Here is a 19,622-nt window from a genome sequence, read left to right on the forward strand (position 1 = left end):
AGCAATAACAAGCCAAAAAATCATGACAATTTATGGAACTAGAAATCAAATTAGACATTTCATTAAACAGATTGTGCACATTAAACAAATACACAAATCTAGGGTATGGGTAACAAATTTTTGCCAAAGTAATCAGCATTCCCCTACCTCTAATTCCAGCTCCTAGCAATTGACAGAGTGAAGAGTTTGCGTTGCTCGAAGAGGAAGGCTTCACGGCACTGCAACAAAGAGCTTGCACCTTGTCAGAGAATGATGAAAGTAGCGAACAACCCTGACGAACACGAACAGGGCTTCACGGTGTGCAGCTTCAATCCTCCAACAAATAAGCAAAATAGGGTTTAAAAAAATGAAGGGATTATAGAATATTATAATTTAGACAAGGATATTTTTGATATTGCACAGTTTAAGTGAGGTTTAGGTGAGAATTGATTTTGAAATCAGACCAAAGTAGGTCTAATTTGTAAATGGGAGTAAAATGAGAATTGAAATTCTCACCGGAATTCAACTTCATATTTTTTTTTATTCCAAAGCAAGGAATAGAATTCAATTCATCTATGATTTCAACTCAGATACATTCCAAATAGGCTGTAAGTGAGATAATATATGATGTGGGAATTCTACACTAACATATAATTAGAGGTAAGTATTGTTTTGGTCCCTAACGTTGAGGCTGAAAATCGAAACCGTCCCTCATCTAATTTTCGATATAAAATCGTTCTTAACGTTTTTTTTCGTATTAAAATCGTCATTTTTAATAAATTTTTTTGTTTTATTCCTAAACTACCCCTATTCCTATTTTAATAATAAAAATTATAAAATTAAAAAAAAAAAAAAAACGCGTAAAAACGCGTTGGGGGAGGGGTGGGGGAAGAAAAGGGTATACGAAGGGGGAGGGGAGGGGAGGGGAAGGGAAGAGGGGGAGGGGGAGGGAGACGTCGCCGGGGAGCCTCCGTCGTCGTCGCCGTGACCTCGTCGTTGCCACCGCCTCCTCCAGAACTCTGATGATGACGACAATGAAGGGGGAAGGGAAGCCGCAGTCTCGCCGTCCCGCTGTCCCGCCGCTGCCTTGCCGCCCTCCAGCACCGCACCGCACTACCGCACCACATGAGGAACCACCGTCCGCCGCTGTCTCTGCCTTCTGCTGTGCTTTGAATTTCTGAGGAACCACCATCTACTTCTTTGTTGATTTGTTATTTTCTGTTTCTGCTTGTGTTAAATTTATGCTTAAATTTATTGATTTTCTGTTTCTGCTTCTCTGTGTGGAGGTGGAGGTGGAGGTGGAGGTGGAGGTGGAGGGGGAAGGGAAGACGGGGGGAAGGGGAAGGTGAAGGGAAGACGCGCGGGGTGGGGGTGGGGGAAGGGGAGACGGGGAGGGGGAGGGGACGCGGGGTGGGGGTGGGTGTCAGGGGAAGGGAAGACGCGCGGGATGGGGGTAGGGGTGGGGGAAGGGGAGGCAGGGAGGGGAGGGGACGTCGGGTGGGGGTGGGGGAAGGGGAGGCGAGGATGGGGAGGGGGAAGAGGAAAGGGGGGAGGGGGATGGCGGCGGAGTTGGTGGTGGTGTTGGTAGTGCTGTTGGTGGAGGTTGTGGCGGTGGTGTTGGTGTTGGTGGTGGTGGTGGTGGTAGAGGAGGTAATTGTGTTGGTAGTGGTGAGAGCATTTTTGTCCAAAAAAAATAAAAAGAACGATTTTAATACGAAAAAAACGTTAAGGACGATTTTAAATCCAAAATTACAAGAGGGACGAATTCGATTATAGAGCTAAACTTTAGGGACCAAAACCATACTTACCCCCGTATAATTAACACATAGCAACCATATGTTAATATATAGAGTATAATTGAATCATATTTAAAATGTCAAAAAATAATATTACAACAAATTAAATATTAAAAAAATTTTAATTTTTTAAAAAATATTAGAGAAAAAATATATTCTATCTTTTATTAATTTTCAAACATACCAAATTTTAGCACGGCCTAGGCGTAAATCAACATTTTTAAACACGAGTTAAGCTCACCTGAACAAGCTTAGTTTGGTAAATAATGTGGTTGTGAAGGCAAAGTTCCAAGCACTCGGGTTGGCAAATATTTACTAGAGTTGGACTTATTTTCTTAAAGACGAATTTCGTCTTGTGTACGTAATAATTCACCGATTAACGACAAATTTTTAAATAAAATTTAAATTTGCACCACATTAATTCTTGACGAGATACCATGAAAAACAAAAAGATAAATGTTTCATTTTTAAAATTAAAAAATATATTCTAAAAATTAATTTCTATCATTGTAATAAGAAAATTTGTTTGCTTACTACTATAACTTATTAGAAATTGTTTTTAATATTCATAAGAATAAATTATATATATATATATTTGTTTTATTATATAATTTCAAATTTTCAAAAATATTCCTAATATCAATAAAATAAAAATTTCTTAGAAAAAAAATAGAATAATTGAAAGATATAGTAATTTTATATGATATTCTATATTTCTTTCACACGAGAATATCAAATACCCACTTTTTAAAATAGAAATAAAAAATTCAAATTTTAACAATATCTTTTTCATGTGAATAAATTATTCATAGAAATTAAACTTTAAAACCACAAACAAGCACGAACAGACAATTCTTCATAACTAAAAAAATTCTTGAAACAAATACCACTAACCTTTTTTTTTGCTCGGGTTGTTTTCTAGTACGTCTTTCCTTTCTGTTTTAGGATGATATAATTTATTGTGTTTTATTGGAAAATTCTACCTTTGGTTTTAAAGTCCTACCTTTTCTCATGTCAATAATTTAATTAGTTTCAATCAATGACAATTATCTGCTTAAAAAAGAGAGAATATAACTGCATAACAAAAAATTGAACAGCATATTGTATTTCAAAATTCATCATTTCACTTTAACATTTCACTATGACACCAGCATATATAAGAAAACACCACTAATAAAGAGAAAATTAAATTAAAATACAATAATACAGCAAGTGCATGTTAGACAAATCACTCTCAATACTTTGGAGGTGGTTGCTGGGTTGGTAATAGTCCAAAACGCTTCTTCAGAAGCACCCTCTGCCTTGAATATTTGTCATCCGGTGAAAACCGAGCTGCAATTCAAGTAAAAAACCAAATAAAGATCATCAAAATACAAATAGTGACTCATAATTAAACTTCCACACAACCAGATGTATATACTAAGTTCTAATGGTGTTACTTTTGTTCCTCCATTAACTTTTTCCAAGGATGAAAGTTAGTTTGTTAAAATACAAAACGGCAGAGCAAATCAAGAACCAAGCATACAGAATGATCCAGGTACAGTGGTAGATTCAGCAAGGGAATAAATAAAATAAAGGAAATATATCCTCTCAAACTCTGCAGTGGTATTGTAAAGTGTGATTTTCTTATAGTACAATATCTTCTCTGTATGTTTCTTTTGGCATAATTTAATGAATATACAATGAACAACCATGCTAAGTGTTTACCAAAATCAACTACTAGTACAAAATACATATTAAAATATAAAATACACATTTAAAATAAATTAAACAACACTGGTAGCTGATTTTGTGTATACATAACATTTTTGTACAACAAAATATCACACTAGACAATATCAATTGAAAGAAAAAATTAAAAGGATTCATTCCCCTAACTAAACCTCTTCATTTGTACAAAGCATACACTCGCCTTAATCTCCCTTGTAAATAGGGCACTCTACAGAGATACGCAAATCAACAAGCATCGTGTGTAATATCACTTATTCAAAAGGATTCTCGGTCTAATTAGTAAGTAGTTAATTGGAGATTTTACATAAATTCGAAGGTCTAAACTAAAATAATAAATCATGAAATCATAAAATATAACTTATTCAAAATCGTAATTTCTAACTAATTGATATTTACCATAACATGAACCCTAAAACCAGAATAACTAAGAACGCAATGTAAGTGTGTCAACATATATAGGAAAACTATCCACGCCACGATTTAGAAATTAAAACATGCATAAACGTAATTTAAGAGGGTGATAGAGAATTGAGGAAAATACCAGGGTGAGCAGATTGTGTAGCTAAGCCAAGCGGTGTTTCTTTCTGCATCGAGAGATGATAAATAAATAATGTAGAAGCATTACTTAAAATTGAATAAGCAGTTGAAAACATTATTTCAGTTACCTTAGTGGTGTAGACCTTGTCACCATTGTCGTTTATGTAAAACTGAAGATACATCGTGGCAGATGGCTTAGATCCCTGCCAAATTGAGGCAACAAATATCGTTTGAATAATACAGATATTGCAGAAACGTCTAGAAGCAACACGAACAGGAAAGAAGAAGAAGAAGAAGAAGAAGAAGACGCCACCAAGAGTGAGGATCGAAGGGTTTAAGCAAGGAGGAGTGGAGGACTAGGTGTATCATTGGCCATGTGGGCTTTTTTCCTTCTCACCTGTGGCCCACTGCCAATACATCATAGGCCCATCATGGCTGAATTTATTTTGAGACATTACACATAATAAGTTCAATAAAATGTGTTTTTAACTTTTAGGGTAAAGTATGTTTTTATTCCAACGTTTTGGTAAGTTTTAAAGTTGTTCTTAATATTTTAATCGTCCTATTTAAGTCCCTAACGTTTCGAAATTGTTGACTCAATGTTGTCCTACCGTTAGGGATTCGTTAACAGAATTGACGGTGAGACAAAATTGAGACGATTTTGAAACATTAGGGACTTAAATAGGACAAAAACGTTAGGGACAAAAACGATACATAAAAATAAATTTTAATTTAATTTTATCTTTTAATAATATTAATTTTTTAGTGTAAATAGTATTCAATTATTTTTCAATTACATCTAAATAAATTATACTTAATCACATAACTTTCATTTTAAATAAATTTATTTTTTTATAATTTTAAAGAAATTTAATACATTAGAGATAAAATGTATAATTTATATTTTATTGTATATATATTATTTTTTTCTACAAGTTTATATATTAGTCATTCTACAAACATTTCATGATAACTAAAAATCTTTAAGAGTAAAATTATAAAAAAAATTAATTTATTTAAAATAAAAGTAATATGATTAAGTGTAATTTACTTAGATGTGATTAAAAAATAATTGAATACTATGTATAGTAAAAAATTGATATTGTTGAAGGATAAAATTAAAATTTATTTCTATGTATCATTTTTGTCTCCAAGATTTTTGTCCTATTTAAGTCCCTAACGTTTCAAAATCGTCTCAATTTTGTCCCTCCGTCAATTCTGTTAACGGATCCCTTACGGCAGGACAACATTGAGTCCATTTTGAAACGTTAGGGACTTAAATAGGACGATTGAAATGTTAGGGACAATTTTGGGACTTACCCCAAATGTTAAGGACAAAAACGATACTTTACTCTAACTTTTAATATGGAAGAAAAAAAAATCTGAGGAGTAAATATTTTTTTGATTATTCATCAAAAATTAAAATGCTGACATTCTTATCTATAAAATATAAAAATTAAAATTATACTCGTAAAAGATTGATTCTATACGATAAAACTATCCAAATTCTAAAAAAGTTATCTAAAAAGCGTAGATGTGACTCTTTTAAAAGCGTGCCGATAGCTCAAAAAACATGACAGAAAGCTTATAATTTAAGAGATTTAGAGGTATATTCATTTTTAAGACTCATTAAAAAGTTTAGACAATAATTAAAAAATATTGGACCATCATGACAATTAGGGGGTGTGCATGGGTCGGGTGAAACCGGGTTTGATGTGACCCAGACCCGACCCGAAATATATATCGGACCTATTTATTAGACCTGAACCCGGCCCTATACCCGATGAAATTTATACACTTTCGGGCCACGATTATACTGGGTAAAAACCGGGTGAAAACCGGGCCGTTAACACTACATTACCTTGATAGTTTCTTATAAGCTAGCATGTGAAAATATCCAAATTTCTAAGAGTCCAACCATTATTTGACATGGTAAAATTCACTTAGAAAAATATAACAAGAACCAACTCTTCTCTAAAATTAAAGCATAACCATAATAAATACTAATATTGTCTAATAACACCAAATATTTAAATCAATATAAATAACAATATTATACATTAGTCTAAAATCTTATGCATTTTAAACATAAAACATTAACTTATAGTCTTATAATAACTAATAACACAAAATATTAAGGTTTACAATACTTAAATTCCATATAAGAATAGCAATCATCCATCACTAATAACACAAAATATTAATTGTGTATGATGACCGGACCACCAGGCCGACTTCTGGTGACCCGAGCCATGGCTCGGACCCGACCCGAAATAATGACCGGGTCTATTTTTGAGACCCTTACCCGACACTAGACCCGATGAAATCACACCAAAATAGCCCCTAAAGTGTTCGAGGCCGGACCGGGTCTTCGGGTCGGGTCGGGCCATGCACACCCCTAATGACAATTACTTTCTAGTATAGTAATTAGCGAATCTCTAAATTTTTTTAATCTTGTATCTCGTAAAACCATTAAAATAGGGATATTGATTTCTAGCCTAAAGCTAGGCTTGACGGCTACTTGGATAAGTCTTATATGAATAAAATTATAATATTTTTCTTTGTGTTATTTTAGTTTATCTTCTTTTATAATGTTTATAATATGGTTATTACTAGTTCTTGAATAGCTATATTCTAACATATGTATTTTATTTTATTTTTTTCTAAAATGCTTGTCTTTTATAGACTTTGTTTTTATTTATAAGGGGTACAGATCAATTATAAAATTTTTCTTCTAACTTTACTACTTGTAGTTCGGATGATGAATAGGAGGTTTCATTATCATTACTTCTTACTATTATTGAACTATTCTTTCCTATGTTTAATTCACTAAAATTTTTAAAATTCGAGTCATTATATCTTTTCAAAGACTTATGCTATGGACCATCTTAGTTCACCAATGAATTTATTGCCTTTAAGAAGGACTTACCACCAAGCTTATTCAATAGGTTGACTCACATATAAACGATTTTCATTGCTACACTTATCTTTAAAAGATTATAGGATGGAGGAGTTAAACCCCAAAATGATCCCTGAGATTGGCGTCATGCACTAAAATCGTCCCTGAGATTCCAATTGCACCAATTACGTTCCTGAGATTGAAAAAAATGAACCATATTAGTCCCTGACCTATTTTCCATTAACAACGTGATGACATGGCATGATGACGTGGACTGTAAGTGACACATGTCACTTCATGATTTGGCCACGTGTCGCAACAGTATTCATCCATGTGTCATCCATTATGTTATCATTGTATATGCACTAAATTAGTCCCTCACTTTGCATTAAGTGACTCATTTTAGTCCCTGAAATTGAATGTCGTGCACTAAACTGGTCCCTTCACCAATTTTTTCTCATTTTTTTAAATTTAAAATTTTAATATCTTGGATACACTAATTTCAATTCTATTTTTGCATATATCGTTTAAATATAAGTGCTTTCATAAAAATTTTTAAGATTTTACTTTTTAGTTTTAATTATATAATTTTTTTTAATAATGTAACATTGGTAAATTTTGTAATATATAAGTATGTTATTATAAAAAAATAATTATATGATTGATTAGACATATTTTTTTCATAAAAAATATGTATTTTTAACAATAAATTAATAATTAAAATAAAATTTATTTTTCTTATGAAATACACGTTTTCGTTATGTGTAAATGAGCTAGATTGAAGGCACTTCAAGCACCCTCACTACCATCTTTGACCTCTGCAGTCTAGACGAAAGAGGTCGGAGATGGTAATGAGAGAAGCTTGAAATGCCTTCACGTCAACTCCAAGACGACAGTTATTAGGGGTATCCACAAGAAAAAATATTTTATAAAAGTACTGAAAGAGGTCGGAGATGGTCAGTGACGGACCCAAAAAAATTTAGTAGTGGGGGTAAAAATATAATAAAATTTAGGTATAGATTTTTTTTTGCTTTCCACGATGGGAGCCACTCCGATAAAGACGTCTAAAACGTCTTTTTTTTAAAGAAGTTTTTTAATAATTAAAATTTAACACATAAATTAAATCGTGTTATTTTTGTTAAAGTTAGGCCAGATAAATTAATTTGACCGAAAAATGGTGAATTAAATTTTGAATTAATCTAAATTAATATTATTTTTATATAAAAAATGACTACAATACCCTTACTATAGAAAATGATTAAAATACTCTTATTATATATATTAATTTCGAGAATCCTAAATTCTAGTCCTTTTCTTCTCTGTCGTTATATAATTAGGATTTAGAGTTTTTAAAATTAATATATATATATATATATATATATATATATATATGGGTATTTTAGTTTTTTTTATAATAGAGATATTGTAGTCATTTTTAATAAAAAATATTAATTTATACTGGTTCAAAATTTAATTTATTAATTTTTTGGCTAAACTGATTTGTTCGGTCTAATTTTAATAAAAATAACACATTTTAATTGATTATATGTGTTAAATTTTAATTTTTAAAAAATATCTTTAAAAAAAAACTTTTTTGACATCTTTATCTAAGTGGCTCCCTTCCACGATACCCAACAAGTTAAGGACTAATTTATCGTGAATTTTCCAACCAATGTGGGACCTTACAATCCACTCCCTAAGGGAGCCCAGCGCCCTCACTGGCACATCGATCCGGGCTCCAGCTCTAATACCATCTGTAACAGCCCAGACCACCCGCTAGCACGATATTGTCCGTTTTGGCACACAAGGCCTCACGATTTTGCATTTGACGATAAGAATGATAGCCGAAACTCCACACTCACTCGTCAAAACGCGTCATGCTAGGGAGAGGTATCCACACCCTTATAAGGCATGTTTCGTTCCCCTCCCCAACCAATGTGGAACCTTACAGTCTGCAATTGACCGGCAATGAGTTGCGTGCTACACATACGAGATGGAATTCGAACTCCTAATACTTACTTAAGTGGACGACTAAGCTATCATTTGACCAATCCAAATTGGTTTAGATATATTTAAAATTTTAAATGAGAACTATCTATACATATTGATAAGAACTAAAAATATATATACAATCACTTATTATAATATGTAAAATAATAAAAATATAATTTCATACATACAATATAATATTCAAAATAACGAAAAAATAATTTATAACCACTTTTTTTTTTTAATTTTTAACATAACTAAATATTATTTTTTTTATATATTTGTTTAAATAATTATTTTACTTTTTATTATCTCATATTTAATTGTCAAATTTACTTATTATATGGTATAAATAAATTTTTTAACTAAAATAATTACAGTATATTAACATATAAATAATATATTTTTTTATCTTAAATAATTTTTAAAAATTACTAATAATTTAAGTTATATTTAATTAAAAAATTAAATTTTAATTATCAATTAATTAACTAATATAATAAAATTAATTATCACTATTTTTTGAATTTATTTATTTATTTTCTATATTAAATCAAATTTAATAAAATATTTTTTAATATAAAATACAAAAAATTATTTATATTTTATTTTAAAATAAACATAATATATATATATATATATTAGTTTTTTGAAAAATCTTTGTGGGCGCAAATGCCCCCTCTTCCTTATGCGTGGGTCCGTCCCTGGAGATGGTAGTGAAAGTGCTTGAAAAGCCTTCACGTCAACTCTAAATCGGTGGTTAGGGTATTCGCAAGAGAAAAAATATTTTATAAAAATACTTTTATTTGAAGAACATGTGAAAAAATAGAATTGAAATTAATGTATTAAAAAATATTGAGAATTTTAAATTTATAGAAAAATGAGAAAAAACTGATGAAGGGACTAGTTTGGTGTAGGACATTCAATTTCAGGGATTAAAATGAGTCACTTAATGCAAAGTAAGGGACTAATTTGGTGCATATACAACGATGACATAATGGATGACACGTGGCCAAATAACATTGTGACACGTGGCACAACTATCCACGTCAGCATACCACGTGTCACTGGTCACCACGTCATCATACCATTACACGTGTCACTTACAGTCTATGTCATCATGCCATGTCATTACGTCCTTAATGGAAAATAAGTCAGGACTAATATGGTGCGCTTTTTTCAATTTCAGGGACGTAATTGGTGTAATTAGAATCTTAGGAACGATTTTAGTGCACGACGCCAATCTGAGAGACCATTTTAGGGTTTAATTCTAGGATGGAGTTTAAAATATCTTTAGTTGTTTAAACAAAATTTAGAATAATAGTATAAGAGTAAGGATATTAACGATGAGAAAGAGTTTCTCGATTTGAATTACTTTTTCTAATGAAGGATTGACTTTTGTGTTGTAATTTGTTCTATTTGAATTTCGAACTTTGAATTTTTATGAGAGAGAGTGGTAGAAACACATTTTCTTTCTTCTAGCTCCAGTTTTTATTATTACGATCAACTGCCAATAGGCTACCATTTTTTCTTTCTTCTTTTTAATAAGGTGTTTAAATGGAATTTTCTTTAAAAAAAACTCCTGTTATTTATATATATCTCTTTATCTTAACTTGATTTTAATAGTAAATATTTTTAATATTCAATTAATAAAGTAAAAATATAACTTAAGCAGGTATAGATTAAGAAAAAGTAATATTAACAATAGAGTAATATCTAATGGATCAATAATGATAACAAAGTTGTTAATAATACTCATTATATAAATTGAATATAGATTTGTATTATAATTCAGAAGCTTGAAAAAAAATGCAAAGATAATATATATAGACATCACAGGAGTGGTAAAATGGGTTGAACCCGTCGGGCCGATCCGTTAAAAAGGCGGATCGGGCTAGAATTTGGAACCCGTCAAATTAAAAAAATTTGTCAAACTCGCACCGTCAAATTGACGGATTTTAGCGGGGCGGGCGGGCTAGTCCGCCGGGTCGAAGGTTTTTATTTTTTTATTTTTTTTATTAAATAAAAGAGTGATTACTATTATAAAATTAATAATTATAGAATTTTGAAGCACTTTTTTTTATTTTTATTCTTCTTTTAGTTATTAATTTTATTTATTTTATTTTACAATTTCGTATATTTGTTCAAGTTATGTGACTTATTTTTTAAAATAAAAATGATTCTATTTACAAATATTATTTTGAACAATTTTATTGAAGTTAAAAATTAAAAAAAATATAGTAAAAAAATTATATTATAATTTGACTATTTTTTATTTGTATTTAATTTTTTAATTATTATTTTTTTATTAATTTTAATGAATTTTATTTTTCAAAAAAAAAAAAGAGTCAAGCGGCCTAACCCGCCGACCCATCAATCCGCCATAAAGCGGGGTGGATTAGCATTTTGAACCCATTTTAGTTGGTGGGGTGGGCCGGTCCGCCTCGTTTATGGGGCGGGCCCTAGGCGGGGCGGGGCGGGTTGGGGCGGACCGGCCTGCTTTGCCACCTTTAAGAATGTACCATGTCAGCATGTTTGACGCCAATATAAATATCATATAAATGCTAATTCTGTATGATTCACATTTATATTATAGTTATTGATAATTAGTACAATTAGATGATTGATAATTAGTATAATATTCATTAAATGCTGATTTTTATATAATTATAAAGGAGATATTTTTCTAGAATAATAGAGGTATGTATATTGGTATTAGAATGCACTACGTCAGTATTCTTAGTGCCATAACACAACCTGTTATAGAATAATATAATGATAATGATATAATGATTACTTACTTACACTCAAACTGTTTTTTTTCTTCTGCTTTTTTCTCATCTTTTTCTTTCAATATCATCGTCATCACTACCATCACCACCACTAGTCCACTACCTCTTCCTCATCTTTCTTTCTTTTTAATTTGATTTTTTTCTTTTTTTTTTTCTCTTTCTCCCTCATTATCATCACCATTATTATCATCATCTTCTTTTTAATTAAATATCACACAATTAGTTTAACGATAATAAACACATCATTCAATTGTAAATGACTCAGGAATTTTTGACAAATGACACACAAATTTTTTGTGAATGATACTGAAAATTTTGTGGATGGCACAAAAATATTTAAAAGACTATAGGTTCAAAATCGACTCACTCAACTAACAAAATACATTTAAATGTATTTTAAATTCAAAAGACACATCAAATTATTACAAATGACTAAATTTCTTATATATGTCTAGTACCACACAATCAATTCAATGATAACAAAATCCATTATTTAATTAGAAATAACACATGAATTTTTGGTAAATGACACAAGAAATCTTTAAAGAATCACAAGTCCAAAATTTAACTCACTCAACCAACCAAATACATTTAAATATATTTTAGAACAAAAAGATGGATGAAACGGTTAAACCTCTTATATATGGATTCAATAGCACTCAACTAGTTCAATGATAAGAAAAGTACATTATTTAGTTACGGGTAAAGTATACTTTTTGTCCTTGAAGTTTGGAAAAATTTTAAAAATATCCCTAAGTTTTCATTTTGCATCAAATATACCCTCGATGGCTAAATTTTCAAAAAATTTAAGACCAATCTAACAATAATGCATAAAAATTATGCTTGATTTGCTTGTGTTGAAGGTTGTTCTTATGAAATTGTTGTTGAATTGGTTTTATTTTTTTTGAAAAATTAGCCGTCAGGGGTATATTTGATGCAAATCGAAAACTTATAAGATAAAATTGAAACACAATAAAACTTAGGGGTATTTTTAAAATTTTTGTCAAACTTCAAAGACAAAAAATATACTTTACCCTTTAACTACAAATGATACAGTTAAAAAATTTCGATATCAAAATTAAAATTTTTTATATCACAGTAAAAAAAATTTGGTGTTATTTTTTCTAATAAATTCTGCCAAATTCAAAATTCTCCTTCCTCTTTTTTTTTCTTCGTCATAATTATCATTATCATTTTTTTTTGCATTCTCATATTTTTTGTTTCATCCTTTTAATAAGAACTTATGTCACGGTTAAGAAATTTTGGTGTCAAAATTAAGAAACTTCTTGCATAATGGTAAAAAATTTTCAGTGTTATTTTTTAATAAATTTTGCATAATTCAAAATTCATCTTTCTCTTTTTTTTACCGTCATCATTTTCTTTTTCTTTTTTTGTTCATCTTCTCCTCCTTGTTTTATATTCTCATAATTTTTTTTATTTTATCTTCTTAACAAAAGAATGATAATGTCACGATGATGAAAAATACATAAAAAAAAAAAGAAAATGCGTGATTCATAAATTTATTGTGTGAGGTTTTTTATTAAATTTGATCAACTTGATTAAATTTAATTAATAAAAATATTTAATTGATAAAAATATTTAAATGTGCAGTGAAATCGTTAATTAAATTCATGTTATAATATATGAGATATTTAGACATGATATCTCTTTTTCCTAGTGAATTTAATACGACAAAATTGACAAAGTCAAAAGAAACCACATAATGGAGGGAAAACTCATATTAGAGAACACAAGGCAGAACATATAAGAAATCAAGAATGTATATGATAAATTATAAGAATTTCTCAGAGTCATATGCTATACTAAAATTATAAAATGTCCCCTTTAATTTTCAATTTAATTAATTAATTAATTAATAAAAAAAAGAGAGAGAAAAATAAGGGGTTGGAAAACATATATAAATTTGGAGTTGTATCTCCTTCGTTCTTCCCTTCACTCCCAACTATTAATTACATGGCATTCCGAATTCTCTGCTTATTCCTACAAAAATCAAACGCATTATTTCTTCCCTCATTCATATTCATATAAATCATCTTTTTCTTTCAATCCAATTCTCTTTTGCGGTTTTTGGCTTCTCATATGCTCTGAAACCACGATTTTGACGTAGAACATGTAAATATCCCTCATTGTTTATATATGAATTGATGATTGATACAATGTTCAATACAGAAAATCATTTGCATGATCTGTGCTCGTATTTTGTAGATTGATTGCAATTTTGGTTGAAAACGATGAATTCTTGTTGATTGCAATTGAGGCGCTGTTGGAGGTTGTGGAAAACAAATAGAAAGAAGCAATGGATTCTGCAAGAAGTTGGCTTCACAAATTTCAGCCACGAGAGAAAGGGAAGAGCGCTAGCAGAAGGAAAGAAGGTGATGGAGAAGAGGATAATAATGGTGCTCCCATGGATGAAGCAGCTCTTTCAAATGTCACAAAGCAGAAGGTTGCAGCAGCTAAACAGTATATTGAGAATCATTACAAAGAGCAAATGAAGAGCCTTCAGGAAAGGAAGGAGCGGTATATATTTATATATATATGCTTTTTTTTTCAATCTTATCCATGTTTTAATTAATATCATGTGTGTTTGGATGTGAGACTCTTTGTTCTATAAGGATTGTGGAAAGTTGGAAGATTTTAATTCCTAAGAATTTTAAAACTAGTACCTCAATGACTCTAGTAGGAACCAAAGTAGTTAGAATTTAGTGAGTTCTAGCTTCTAGGTACTAATTAGCTCTTAAGCTTGAATACTCCTAAATGGTTGCTGTGACTTTTGTTGTTAACTTACTAAAGTTTTGGCATTTATTAGGCAAAGGTAGTGATATAATTAGAATCAAGTATCAATGGATTTTTGAGTTACTGTTAGGAGTTTATATTGTAATTTTCCTTTGAGGTACAATCCAATATCACCTTGGTGATAATTACTATTTCCCTCCTTGCTTGGCTAAAGAATGTAGAAATTATTATTATATGTACATGATGTTGATTTTCATTATCCTAGTTGCATTGGAAACTTTTTTAAAATTTTCTAATACTTCATTGGTGACAGTCGAACCATCTTGGAAAAGAAGTTAGCTGATGCTGATGTGTCTGAGGAGGATCAAAACAACCTACTTAAATTTCTAGAGAAAAAAGAAACTGAATATATGCGCCTTCAGAGGCATAAGATGGGAGTTGATGATTTCGAGTTATTGACCATGATTGGCAAAGGTGCATTTGGAGAGGTATCTATGAGCTTATTATAAGTAATTGACATGCTCAACTATCCCATCTTCTTCCTATTCATATTATATACATGCCCCTGCCCTCCAACAATTATGATTTCTTCTGAAGTTTGAAAATGTTGCAGGTTAGAGTATGTAGAGAAAAGACAACAGGTCATGTATATGCAATGAAAAAATTAAAGAAAGCAGAGATGCTTCGTAGAGGCCAGGTTTTCAGATATTTTCTTCTACAAAAGAATAGCTTTTATGCATTCGAAGTTGTCATTATTTTTCCATAATGTATCTCAATCTTTGTAGGTAGAACATGTTAGAGCTGAGAGAAATCTCCTTGCCGAGGTTGACAGCAATTGCATAGTCAAACTTTATTGTTCTTTTCAAGATGAGGATCATCTGTATCTTATTATGGAGTACCTACCTGGTGGGGATATGATGACTCTACTTATGAGAAAGGACATCTTGACTGAAGATGAAACCCGTTTTTATATAGGAGAAACCGTTCTGGCTATTGAGTCTATACATAAACACAATTACATACATAGGTATCTACAGAACTGTCCATTTACTTGATATTAGCATAGTATACTCTGTTATGCTAAATAAAACTATTCTATGTAGGCTTAGAGTTGAATGAAAAGTAGTATAAAAAAATAGATTAATTATGAAATTCATTGGTAGAGATAAGTCATTTAATGATTGCATTCCATATAGTTTTGAGTATAATCCATGAATAAAAGTTGTTTGATGTACGCAAAAAGGGGATTTGCTTACATTTGTAACCATAGTTTTTTAGTAGTTGTTTGAAACCAAAACAAACTTGATCAATATAAATTTTCAAAACTTTATGTTGCAGGGACATTAAGCCTGATAATTTATTGCTCGATAGATTCGGACATGTGAGGCTGTCAGATTTTGGACTTTGTAAACCATTAGACTGTAGTACACTTGAAGAAGCAGATCTTTCTGTAGGTCAAAATCTTCAGGGATCTGCACAAAATGATGGCACAACTCCAAAACGCACACAACAAGAACAGTTGGAACACTGGCAGCAAAACAGAAGGACTCTTGTAAGTTCATTAGTATTGTGTGTTTCTTTGTCGTTTAGTATGACAGTGTGTACAATTGAGCACTGTTATACATTTTGCCTTTATAATGCAAGAGAAGGAGCCATGAATATTTGGTAGTAGTTGGATAAAGATTATGGGTGGTTGAAGTATTAAAATTCTTTTTATCATCTTTTTCCACTTAAATCTAGCAATCAGTTTCTAGTGAACTTTTTAGTTTAGAAGTACTTTTCTGGTGCAAATTATAATTCTAACTATGGTATTTTCTTTTCCATCTGACGAAAACATGAAATACTTTTTGTGCCTTTATCCCTATACAGGCCTATTCTACTGTTGGTACACCTGATTATATTGCTCCAGAAGTCTTATTGAAAAAGGGTTATGGGATGGAATGTGATTGGTGAGTTTAATAATGTGAATTTCCATTAAAATTGGTTTTAGTTTTCTTTTGCTTCATCAGTCCTAGGTGAATACTTTGTTACTTCTTTTTTTCCCTTGTGTCTTTAATTTAAGTATTAAGAAAGTGAGCCTTAGAACAATAGTAAGATTGCTACCTAGTAATCTGAAGGCTATTAATTTCACAAACTCCAAAATAACGTGCTGCCTTTTCATTAAAATACTTTGCAAGCGTAATGATTTTCGTTCATTTATAGAAAATACTTGTAAGTTAAATACTTCTAAGTTGCACATTTTATCCTGATATGATGATTGTTATCAAATTCCCAGGTGGTCACTTGGAGCCATTATGTATGAAATGTTGGTGGGATATCCACCTTTTTATTCTGATGATCCAATGTCAACATGTAGGAAGGTAATATTTATTATCAAAATTTTTACTGATTGTATATTTTCGAATATTATTTCGATTTGCTCTAATTTTTTTAAACATGGATCCATTAGTTGATTGTAAACATAGGAGTTCATAGGTTTAACCATAGTTTACTATTTTATGCAGATAGTAAACTGGAAATCTCACTTGAAATTTCCAGAAGAAGCAAGACTATCTCCAGAGGCTAAAGATCTTATTAGTAAGCTTTTGTGTAACGTCCCTCAGAGGCTAGGATCAAATGGCGCAGATGAAATAAAGGTGTTGTATGGTGTGTCCTTTTCTATATTCTGAGATTTATTATATAGAAATTTGAATATAGAGGTCACCGTTTTCATGTTTTCCTTCTATAGGCTCATCCATTTTTTAATGGTGTTGTTTGGGACAAGTTGTATCAAATGGAAGCTGCATTTATTCCTGAAGTCAATGATGAGTTAGATACTCAAAATTTTGAAAAGTTTGAAGAGGTATTTGAGTCTTTTAGTTTCATGTATATTTTATGTAGCTACATATCCAAGGTCATTTCATCTTTGATATATTTCCTCATTTTACTATTTGGCATCAACAGTCAGATAACCATGTTCTGAAATCAGCATCAAGATCTGGTCCATGGAGAAAGGTAACCTTATATGTTTATTTATTAATGAGAATTATCTTTACTAAGTTCTCTTCACAATTGTGATATACTGATATTGCTTATAAATGTGCAATAATTAATAATATTATGTCACAGATGCTTTCATCTAAGGACATGAATTTTGTGGGATATACATACAAGAACTTTGAAATCGTCAATGACTATCAAGTTCCTGGAATGGGTACATTTCTTTTTTCTCCTCTTATGTTCAAAATTTGATCTATCACTTTTTTCTCCTTTCATATATCATTAGATAATATTACCTATCATTGTCATGTATGCATACAACTTTGTATCCAATTGTAAAAATTCAAAGGATGTAACACAAAAATAATCATAACAACTAAAAATGAACCCGTGAAGTAATAAATATTGTTCCTCTCAGTTAATTTTGCTTTTGGCTTTCTTATAGCTGAATTGAAGAAGAAAAGTTCCAGATCAAAGAAGCCATCCATCAAGTCACTCTTCGGTATGCTATACTTCTTTCTTTGCATTGCTTTATATCCAAACATGTAGTTTATATTGTCCATTATACAACATATAATTTTGCTTCTTGTTTATAACACTAACTCTTTCCACTTCATCTTCATAGATGTTGATCCTGAGGGATCAGAGTTGTCTGAGGCTGTAGATGCATCTGCAACCAACCAATCAGAGGAATCCCATAACAAGAATGAATGAATATGATGATCTACTTACCATGCCCATGTGTTAGTATTATATATCATTCTTGGCTAAATTGATTACTTGCATTGGTGGCTTTTGAGGAGAGGCATGGAGAAATTGTTGTCAAGTTGGTTTGGACAATTCTTGAAAAGCTTTGTTAGTCACACCACTCCCCATATTGGATTATTTTAGGTTTAATTACTCTATTGGTCCCTATAGTTTTACTAAATTTTTAGTTAGGTTCCTATACATTTTTACCTTTCAATTGGATCTCTACACTGCTTTTAATTTTGTAATTACGTCATTTTTATGTTAAAAATGTTAAAATTAACATAATATTTTTACCAAAATACATGTATTCCAAGATATAATTAAGTTTTTAATTATAAATACCTTCACTTTGTGAAGAAATATTCAGTTAACTCTAATATTTTTTACACTAGGAAGGACATAATTACAAAATTAAAACAGTGTAGAAACTCAATTGAAAGGAAAAAAGGTATAAGGACCTAATTAAAAATTTGGTGAAACTATAGAGACTAACAGAATAATTAAACCATTATTTCTCTCTATTTTGTTGTCAAATATTCATGCTACCCTTTATATAATATAAGTAGATAGAAATAACATGTGTTGTATATTTGGTGTTGTTCTTTTTTTTATTCATTTATTTATTTATTTTAAGTTATAGCAAAGCATTTGTTGGCTTGGTGGATAACTTTGTAGATGTGGAAGTTAGCTTTATCTATAATGAAGGGCTAGTTTTATTTTTTATTTTTGGACTGGATAATGAAAGGCTAGTTTACATTTACCAAATTTGAGCTATGTAAATTAAAATTAATGAATATAGATAGTTTGTGATTGATGGTAATTTGTTTTCTTATTTATTGTTGCATGTATGCCTAACAAGAAAAATGTTGAGTACCGTTGGATTTACCATAAAAAAAAAAAAACGAATAAAATCTGACGATAATTTAATTACCGTAAAAAACAAACAAACGGTATAAATCTCATTGGTAAATATTTACCGTCAGAATTTTTTCGGATGTTGCAATAGATTATCTGCTCGGAAAAGCAATTAATTACTGGTGGATTCTTCCGACGGTATTGTTGGTACCAAAAATGTTATTTCACGGACTATTACCGTCGGATTATTCCTATGGTGATTCTGACTATAATGTCAATTTTTTTTAAATTTGAAATAAATAGTCAATTTTAACTTTAAATTTAAATTTTTTCACACAATTAGTGGTTCATTCATAAATAATGAAAAATTTTTATTTAAAATAAATAATACAATGTTCAAATAAATTAAAAGTCAAGTGTATCAATAAATACAATGAAACAATAAAACGAAAAACTAATAACTACAGATCTAGGTAGTCGTCGTCGTCGTCGGTCCCGTGGTCCTGAGTCGGCAGCGCAGAAGGCGGTAATGTTCGTATGCCGTGCTGCCACCAGCAACGT

The 19,622-nt window shown here is 30.7% G+C and overlaps 2 protein-coding genes across 2 annotated transcripts; one reads left to right on the forward strand and one right to left on the reverse strand.

Annotated features, from left to right (window-relative positions):
• Window positions 1-2,854: 2,854 nt before the first annotated feature.
• Window positions 2,855-4,368, reverse strand: LOC107648094 (H/ACA ribonucleoprotein complex subunit 3-like protein). Its single transcript, XM_016352101.3, has 3 exons — window positions 4,172-4,368; window positions 4,048-4,090; window positions 2,855-3,107 (listed from the first exon to the last, which is right to left on the reverse strand). The coding sequence occupies exons 1-3, from the start codon at window positions 4,223-4,225 to the stop codon at window positions 3,010-3,012; spliced, it is 195 nt and encodes a 64-aa protein (XP_016207587.1). The 5' UTR covers window positions 4,226-4,368; the 3' UTR covers window positions 2,855-3,009.
• A 9,328-nt stretch (window positions 4,369-13,696) lies between these two features.
• LOC107648095 (uncharacterized) lies at window positions 13,697-18,793 on the forward strand. Its single transcript, XM_016352102.3, has 14 exons — window positions 13,697-13,856; window positions 13,950-14,261; window positions 14,791-14,965; window positions 15,091-15,174; window positions 15,263-15,504; window positions 15,816-16,029; window positions 16,347-16,426; window positions 16,753-16,837; window positions 16,982-17,113; window positions 17,206-17,319; window positions 17,421-17,471; window positions 17,586-17,670; window positions 17,902-17,958; window positions 18,082-18,793. Exons 2-14 carry the CDS (start codon window positions 14,041-14,043, stop codon window positions 18,168-18,170), a joined length of 1,629 nt encoding a protein of 542 aa, XP_016207588.1. The 5' UTR covers window positions 13,697-13,856; window positions 13,950-14,040; the 3' UTR covers window positions 18,171-18,793.
• The last annotated feature ends 829 nt before the right edge of the window (window positions 18,794-19,622 follow it).

Source organism: Arachis ipaensis, chromosome B6 (assembly GCF_059453495.1).
Source record: "Arachis ipaensis isolate K30076 ecotype BB chromosome B6, ASM5945349v1, whole genome shotgun sequence".
Classification (NCBI taxonomy): Eukaryota; Viridiplantae; Streptophyta; class Magnoliopsida; order Fabales; family Fabaceae; genus Arachis; species Arachis ipaensis.